The following is a 9,559-nucleotide window of genomic DNA, read 5'->3' as shown; positions in this document are numbered from 1 at the left end:
GAAGCATTTTGTATATGGATTGCTTACAAATATGAAAATGAATTTTACAAAATGCTTGCTTTTTTTGTTTCTAGTTCATTTAAAGGTAAGTTAGGTAAAAACTGATGATTAATGGGTTGCATAGGCAGTAGCCATACAAAGTTCCAGGCAAGACCCCTAGCAGGAGGGGTTGACACAAAAGGAGAAGATGCTGACATCATAAGCAGCTTGGGTGGGTATTCTACCTCACAAAGGACCCAAGCCCCTGATTGGCTCCCCTCCGACCAATTGAAATGAAGAGTCTGGGTGTATAAAGGACTCGCCCGCATGAGGAATTTCACAGGCGCTTGGACCAGTTGGGGATGCTAGCAGAGCTCAGGATAGCACCATGTCTGAGAAACGGAGCCACCCAGGACCCTCGCATCCCCGTGCCCGAACCCGATCACGCTCCTCAAGGGCCCAACTACAGTTCCCTGTGAGCCGCGTGGACCGCTTTCTGCGCCAGGGCCACTATGCCCAGCGGTTGGCTTCTGGCGCCCCTGTTTTCCTGGCTGCTGTGCTGGAGTACCTGACTGCTGAGATCCTGGAGCTGGCAGGCAATGCTGCCCGTGACAACCAGAAAAGCCGCATCGCTCCTCGCCACGTGCAGCTGGCTGTGCGCAACGATGCTGAGCTCAACCAGCTCTTTGGGGACGTCACCATCTCTCAGGGCGGAGTCTTGCCCCGCATCCATTCGGAGCTCCTACAGTCGGTGAACAAGGCCCAGGGTAGCCGAAACCGTGGAGGAAATTCTTGTATCCAGTCAGTGAAGACCAAATGAGCCCCCAGCTCATGGACCCATCATGAGAGCCCAGCAAGGGTAGCCACTTCCTTTATTCTGGGTCTTCCATCTCTTCCACCCCCATCCCACAAACTCTATTAAAAGAGATTAAAACTCAGAATAAATTGTCCAGTTTCCTCATTTATCCCCCCTTGCATCTCCAACCAAGAGCAAATCTGGTCATTAATGGGATTTTATTTAATCACTAGAAACTTGAGAGGGTGAACATTGCCTCTGCTGCCATAATTATTTCCTTCACTTTCTAACATGTTTCAAACCTGTTCTGCTTTGTCTTCCAAGATTACCTGTGTAGTACCCTTACAAATCTTTTAAAAATCCATATTCATTCCTTTTGGTTCTATTTTTCCTTTTAAAATGTGTATCCCTATCTGTCAAACTTCTAACTAGTGAGGAGGTACTATTGTAAGTAGTTGAGTCTGTCCAAAGGGGTGCCATTGAGGGAATGAAGTGGGGAAGAGGCAAGGCAGTTGAGGATAGACTGCCTGAGTCCATGACAACAGGCTCGGGAACCAGTTCTCTCTATCAGAATTCAATGGCAAGCATGAGGGGTGATGGCAATTATTCACTCCTAGCGTGGTCTAATTCTTAATTATGATGGGTATTATTTCTACCATATTCCCACTGCCCAATATTCAAGTTCAAGCTCTCATTATTATATCCATTCCAACAAGCTTGTCTGACTTCCAAACTTGAATTATCTCCTTTTTGTAAGATAATTATGTCAGAAAAAGAAAGCACTAAATCTGGGAAACCAGCTAAAATCTTCATAAATTATTGCTTTCATTATTAGTAGTTAAGATTATTATAATCTATTATTATAATTATAGTTAATTATAATCTAGTTAAGATGAGTGGAAAACTAATAACTGAATTATTAAGCAAAGTATATATGGCTCACTATTGCTCAGTTCATTATTATTACCTAAATCTTGCTTTTTATAAATGTTGAGAGTACTTATCCTAGTTCCCACTCACATTGGTCCAAACCATCTGGACCTTGAGAAGATATATCTTTCCTCTCAAAGTTCTAGGAATGTCCCTGGGTGGATGGGTGGGGGTTCTTTAATACATTCTATGTGTTCTAAGCTCAATCATGATTTGCAGCTAGTATCTTTCTTGTGTTTATATCATTGCAATATCTTCTGGTATCCCAGTAGCATTTAACCAGTTAAATTAGATTCTATAAAGGAATATTGCTGTTGTTCATCCTTCATTTTCAAAGAGGATCAATGACAATGATTTAAGTGAAATAGAGTTGTCCTCTTTACCATCTTCCCTTAGAATATCTTGAATATTCTTGAATTTATGGTCAAAGAAGAGTTAGAGAATATTATGAAATGCAAAATAGATAATTTTGAGTATGTTAAATTTAAAAGGATTTGTACAAATAAAACCAATGCAACCAGGATTAGAAGGGAAGCAGAAAACTCGGGGGGGGGATTATTTCCAAGGGTTCTGACAGATATTTCTAAAATATCTAGAGAATTGACTCAAATTTATAAGAATACAAATCATTCTTCAATTAATAAATGGTCAAAGGTTATGAAGAAACAATTTTCAAACAAATTAAAGTCATTTCTAGTCATATGAAAAAATGCTCTAAATCACAATTAGAAAAATGCAAATTAAGACAATTTTGAAGCCACTTCATACTTCTCAGATTGGTTAAGAAGAAGGAAAAGATAATGATAAATGTTGGAGGGGATGTGGGAAAACTGGAACACTAATACATTGTTGGTAAAGTTGTGAACTGATCTAATCATTCTGGAGAGCAATTTGGAGGTATGCTGAAGGGCTATCAAACTGCATATCTTTTGATCCAGCAGTGTCTCTACTGGGCCTGTATCCCAAAAAGACCAAAAAAGGAAAAGGACCCACATGTATAAAAATATTTGTAGCAGCTCTTTTGTGTAGTGGCAAGGAATTGGAAACTGAGTGGCTGCCCATCACTTGGGGAATGGTTGAATAAGTTATGATACATGAATGTAATGGAATATTATTGTTCTATAAAAAATGATGAGCAGGATGATTTCAGAAAGGCCTGGAGAGACTTACATGAAGCAATGCTAAGTGAAGTGAAGTGAGTAGAATCTAACAAAAGAACATTGTATACAGATTATATGATGATCAATGTGGTGGACTTGGCTTTTTTCAACAGAGGTGATTCAGATCAATTCCAATAGACTTGTGATATAGCCATTTGCATCCAATGAGAGAAGACTAGGAAGACCCAATGTGGATCACAACAAATGATTTTCATCTTTTTTTTGTGGTTGGTTGCTTTTTTCCCTCTCATTTTTTCCCCCTTTTTGATCTGATTTTTCTTGTGCCACATGATAAATGTAGAAGTAGGTTTAGAAGAATTGCACATTTAACCTATATTGGATTACATGCTGTCTAGGGGAAGGGGAAGGAGAGAAGGGAGGGAGAAAAATTTGTAACACAAGGTTTTGCAAGGATGAAGTTCAGAACTATCTTTGCATGTGTTATGAAAAATAAAAAGCTATTTTAAAAATACCTTCCATCTTTCAAGGCCAAATTCAAGGTTCATTTCCTAGAAGAGGCTTTTTCTAACTCCCCCAAATGTTAGTGCCCTCTATATCCAAACCTAGCCTTTGTTTTGTATATATTTTTCATTTATACCTCTGTGAATGTGTGGATTTTACTTTACCCTCTAGCAAAATGGAAACTTCTGAGAGCAGCCAGTTTATTGTTTTGGGTTTTGTTTTTTGTTTTGTTTTGCCTTTGTATCTCCAGTGCTTAATAGGAACTTAATTGAATTAAATTGAATTTAGACAGGTCTGGATTGGAAATATAGCATTGGAATTGTCTGTAAGTAGAGATGATAATGGAAACCACACAAGTGGGTGAGATCATTGAGATATATAGAGAGGTGTAGGGAGTGAGAAGAGAAGAAATGAAGGCAGAATCAGAGAAAAGAATTAAGAGCTTCAGTGCTCTGGGAGCTAAGGAACTACAAAATATGGAAACAGAAAGAGTGGTTAATTGAATCAAATGCAACTAGGAAATAAAGGAGAATTAAGACTGAACAAAGTTTGTCTTTGGATTTGACATTTAATAAGATCATTGCTAACCTTTTAGAGGGAAGTTTCTGTAAACTAGTGGTTTACTATTAGTGGTTTACCACTAGTGGTTCAAAGGGGTTGAATTGTGGGTAACAAGTCACAGAATCACTGAATCATATATGCATAGAGGTTCTTATTGGAGTCTATGAGTTTGTTTTAAAACACAGTTTTATAAATATTTCAATATAACTGGTTTCCTTGGAAATCTTATGTATTTTATCTTAATAATTTAGAAATATTTTTTCTGAGAAGTACATAAATTTTATTAGATATGACAAAACAAAGGTTAAGAACTCTTTCTCTAGAGCTAGAAGGGACTTCAGAAGTCATCTTAGTCTAACCTTCTTATTTTCTATGAAGAAGCTTCTTCATATAGAGGCTTTTTGAGGTTAAAGGATTTGGCCAGTGTCACAGAGGTACTAAGTTGCAGAGCTAGATTTAAATTCTATTTCCAGTACTTCTAAGTTTAATATTTTTTTCACCACATCATACTTTTATCTGTAAAAGAAGGGGGGGAGTACTTGATGCTTTTTAATATCCCTTTCACCTCTAAATTGATGATCTATGATGGGGACAACAAATGCAGACTACTCATTTCGGAAGTGAAAGAGATGAGAGGTGAGACAGTAGTATTGTAGAAAGGATAAGGTAACCAGACATGCATTTGAAGGGAAAGAAGCAAAAATCAAAGGAAGGGTAGAGAAAGAAGGGATAATTGATTGAGAGAGATCCTATTGAAAAATAGATTCAAGGATGTATGTGTAGAAGGACTCACTCTTTGACTAAAACTTCTGGTAAAATGAGTCAGCAGTCTGACAAAAGTTAAGTTTTTATTTTTTTATACCATATTCTGAGTTAAGATCCAAAAAGATCTTAATATAGCTTTAAATATCATGAGATAGTGAGGCAGATGGTGGCACAGTGGATAGAATATTGGCCTGAAGTTGGGAAGACCTGAATTCAAATATGGCCTCAGACAATCTAGTGGGTGATCCTGAACATTGGCTCACCCAACTTCTGTTTGCCTCAGCCCCTTCAAATGTAACATGGACATAATAATAGTATCTACTTCCTAAAGTTGCAATAATATTTATAAAAAAATTTTTTAGCATAGGCTGGCACTTAGTAGGTGCAATATAAATACTTACTCTCTTTCCTTCCTCTCTCTTCTTCCTATAATAAATAAATTAGAGCTATAAGGAAGAAATTATCTTTAGATCAATATTGATAAAAAAAATTCATGACTACACAAACAAATGAAAGGATCATACAAGATAAAATGGTCAACTTAGGTTGGGGAAAAAATCGACAATTCTATTGTTGCAAGTTGAATTTTTGAGAAATGAATTTTGTTAAAGCTTTGGCCAGCACACTTCTAATAGGATTACTTCCTGGACCAGAGTAATTTCATCATGAAGTCAGCTTTCCATGGAAAAAAGGAAAAATAGAAAAGAAACAAGGTAATGAAGGTTATTTTGATTTATGGATAAATTCATTGAAGTATTTTTAAAAAGTTTTTTTTTTTAAAAAGCTACCAACTAAGAACAGAAGTAAAAACACCCTTATCTCCCCATCTCACACCCAGGAACAGTTACTCTTCTTTATAGTTTCTTGGTCAATGGGGAGAGTAGACATAATTTAAAGTTGTTTCTACAAAAGCATGTCTCTTCCCTTGCTTGTACAACCCAATTGGCTTTGGAGTCGAAGGACTTTGGAGTCTTTAGGCTGTGCTGATAGACCAGATTCCGCTGTCCAAGAATAACTGGTATGGAATCCAATTCCTGGATCTCTGGCAAATAACCTGACTTTTTAAAATAGATGATTTCAACTTTAAGATGAGCATAATAATTGCACTTACTTCATGTTGTGAGGACCAAATGAGATATTTGTAAAGTGCTAATGTACAGTCTCTGGCACATAGCAAGTTGGTACTTAATAAATGCTCATTTTCTCCTTCTTTTGTTCCTTCCCTTGTGCATGCTCTCTATTTTTCACCATGTGGGCAGTGAACTAGAACTAGTCATCCTTGCACATGCTCTGAAATGGAAAGCTACACCCTTCATTCTGCCTCAGATTGGGCTCATCAAATACCCATGTGTTGTGTACCTTCTAGGGCCCCGTGTTGGGTGCCAAATGTTGTGTTGGATTAGCTCTCTGGAGGATCTCGCTACCAGCCCGAGTCCTTGGTCTTAGAAGAGGAGTGAAGAGGCAGGACTCACTTGAAGATCAAACATGAAGTCCGTTTATTCCAAATTCTCTCAGCCTTACATACCCCAATACTCATATAACTATAGCAATACTATGCATGCACTACTATGTACTGAGCATGGGACCACATAAACAACTTGCTATTGTATGTAGATGACTCTTTGCCACTTGGTATCATTCTGCTTCAACTACAACATAGCTTGTTACCACCCCCTGACTTCTCAGGAAGGCCAAGAGCCCTTAGGGGAGATGGGGAGGCAAACCAGACATTGTTAGCAGGTTCCCTTGGGGCTGAAGGGTCTTATACCTCATCCAGAATTCCCCCACTATCATGCTTCTCATGACTCATTGGACAGGACTCTGATGACAAGACCCTATCGTCTTTAAATCACTACTTTTATTACAAGTCTACTGCAGTAAAGCCAGATGACAAAGGGAAAACTATTGCTTATTTTATTGCCCAGATCTCTACCTTGAATCCTTTCCTGTGCTCAAGTTCATATCTCATCATCTTATTTTTAAGTCCCTCTAACCTTTCTCTCCTACTTTTTCCCCCATGCACACTCACTCAGTCAAGGGATCTTGCCTTCAAGTAGCCTTCCCCTGGCTGTGCTTATAAATATAATTTCTCTCCATTATTGAAATGCCATCTATCCTTTGAAGATTAGCTCAGGGCATATGTTCTGACAAACTTACTCTGACCTGTCTTCTGAATTATTATATATTTATATAATTATTTTATTTTTCAAATAAAATTATCTTTTGTTAAAATATAACTATTTTATATTTCACTGAGAGGAGAGAAGATAAAGATAAAGATTTAGGATCTTTTCCATTGTGAAGAATATATTCAGACAAGATAACTGTATAAATATGTATACATATATTGTATTTAACATATACTTTAACAAGTCTCCTAATTTTAAGGAATTTGTACCAGAAAAGTTGATGTTTTTTCCCCCCATCATGACAGGGTACAAGATAAACTACTTCAACCAGGATGAGTTATGGTCTGTGAAGAGAGACCATACTTTCACACAGCTACATACAGAATTCTTTGAAGAATTTGCATTGTTTCATTAAGAGTTTATAGGATTTCATTATTTTACAGGACTTGTAACTTCATAAATGAATGTAAAATAAATTTATTGTTTATTTTGAAAAAAACATATACTTTAACATATTTAACATGTATGGGACTACTTGCCATCTAGGGGAGGGGGTAAAGGAGAGGAAAAATTGGAACAGAAGTTTTTGCAAGGGACAGTGTTGAAAAATTACCCATGCATATGTTTTGTCAATAAAAAGCTATAATAATAACAATAATAATAATAAACGAATATATGTAGAATTCTGGGGAGAATATGATTACCATTCAGAAGCTTTTATAATGTATATATAGCAGTCGATATAGTTGCATAGCATTCCCCAAGAGCATTTCATTTCTCCACACTTCTAAATATCCCACAATTTCAAGCTGTGTGTGTGTGTGTGTGTGTGTTTACATCTGTGATCATCTTCCACACATTACAATGTGAGAATGTTGCCATTCACAGTTTTAGAAGTACTGGTTTATAAGCCGTACCCTAACAGCAATCCACCTTAAAGTTAGTTGATTGGAATGAGATTTTTGCTATTCATTTAAAGACCTCAGAGATACATGAGTAATATTCCCCCTAAATATGTCATAGAATTGTATTCAGCCCCTTCTCACAGCTATTTTTGGTGGGAGCTCTGGAGGGAATTTTCCCCAAATTATAGTGTCTGTGGTTCCTTCTACTTCCTAGCCTCACAGTGTCTTAATTTTCTTCCCATATTGTTGTGATATGGGAGCCACCTGCCAGTGGCTGCTGGAGGTCTAACTTAGACCTGGAGAATGGATCTCTTCATGTGAGAGGATGATGATGATACCAGGAGATTGAGAGGCAGTTGTGTTCTCTAACCTCTCTCCTCTTTCCTCCTGCCTTCAATTTATTTCATTCCCAGTTCACAAGGAACATCTGCATCAGCAAAGACTGCTTTGCAACTCCTTCAGACGTTATGATCCCCAGCTGTGGAGGCTCTCCGAGAATTGACCTGCCCCTTCACCTAGGCATGGTCCTTAACATCTTATAGCTCCTCTATTGGAAGTATGGAAAGGGTGATCCTGCCTGAACCTCACGTTAGAGAGAAGTCATTGAGCAGTTCCAAGGATCTCTCCTTGCTTAAGATCATTCCCAGCTGAATCTTCCAACTTTATAGATACATAATAATTTATTACATGAAGAGGAAAAGCAAAGAGACTGAGCTAGAAGCTATATCTCTTTTAGAAAAAGTCCACTGATTTTCAACAATGAGGTGATTCAGGGAAATTCCAATAGACTTGTGATGGAAAGTGCTATCCATTTCCAGAGAGGGAGCTAAGGAGACTGAATGAGGATCAAAGAAGCATAATATTTTTACCTTTTGTTGTTGTTTGTTCACTTGTTTTTTTTCCCTTTTGATCGATTTTTTTTTTTTTTTTTGCTCAGCTTGATGAATACGGACATATCTTTAGGAGAATTGCACACATTGAACCTTTATCAGATTGTTTTCTGTCTTGAGGAGGGGGGGGAGGGAAGGAGGAGAAAAATGTAAACACAAGATTTTTCAAAGTTGAATGTTAAAAACTATCTTTGCATATATCTGAAAAAAGAAAATACTATTAAGAAAAAAGAAAAAAAAATTCACGGAATCATCAGTTTTTCTAGTTCAGTTGTTTCAAAACTTCAAAATGTCCATGTGCCCTTCTACACTAAGGGCATTATATTAATAGAAATAATCAGAGAGTTTGACACCTTGGACATGTTCCTGAAGCTCCTGCAATTTTTCTAGTTATAGGCTCCCTAAGATAGGCCCTTAAGGCCAATTTATCCTCTGCTGGTCCACTTTACACTTATGCTGCCTTTTAAATAGGTAGATTGTGGAAAGCCTTAAATAGTACTTTAAGACATTTAGATTTGAACTTTCTATTTCACAAAAATTGCTAGGAAAATTGGAAAACTCAGCAAAGACCCACAATCTCACACCGCATATCAAAATGAGGTCAAAATTGATAAATGATTTTGGCATAACAAGTGACTACTACAAGAAAATTAAGAGAGCAAGGGATAATTTAACAATCAGATTTTTGGAGAAAAGAGGAATTTATGGCCAAAGAACATTATGAAATGCAAAATGGACAATTTTGATTACATTAAGTTAAAAAGGTTTTGCAACTATGACAACTTTGTTCTCAATTGTTCAATGATCAAGGCAATCCCAATAAACTTTGGATGGAAAATGCCATCTGCATCCAGAGAGAGAACTATGAAGACGGAATGTAAATCAACACATGCTATGTTCACTTTTTTCCCCTTTTTCTTCTGTTTTTTTTTTCCTCTCATGGTTTTTTCCACTTTTATTCTGATTTTTCTCTTTGAACATG

General features: G+C 37.1%; 1 protein-coding gene across 1 annotated transcript; it reads left to right on the top strand.

Annotated features, from left to right (window-relative positions):
• The first annotated feature begins 300 nt into the window (after positions 1–300).
• Positions 301–917, top strand: LOC100924990 (histone H2A-beta, sperm-like). Its single transcript, XM_003762559.4, has one exon. The coding sequence runs from the start codon at positions 368–370 to the stop codon at positions 797–799; it is 432 nt and encodes a 143-aa protein (XP_003762607.1). The 5' UTR covers positions 301–367; the 3' UTR covers positions 800–917.
• Positions 918–9,559: the final 8,642 nt, after the last annotated feature.

The sequence above is a fragment of the Sarcophilus harrisii genome, chromosome 1 (genome assembly GCF_902635505.1).
Source record: "Sarcophilus harrisii chromosome 1, mSarHar1.11, whole genome shotgun sequence".
Classification (NCBI taxonomy): domain Eukaryota; kingdom Metazoa; phylum Chordata; class Mammalia; order Dasyuromorphia; family Dasyuridae; genus Sarcophilus; species Sarcophilus harrisii.
This window is presented reverse-complemented; position numbering and strand designations above follow the sequence as displayed.

Excerpts from the sequence above, each read along its gene's own strand:
- LOC100924990 (XM_003762559.4), top strand. The coding sequence starts at position 368 with ATGTCTGAGAAACGGAGCCACCCAGGACCCTCGCATCCCCGTGCCCGA.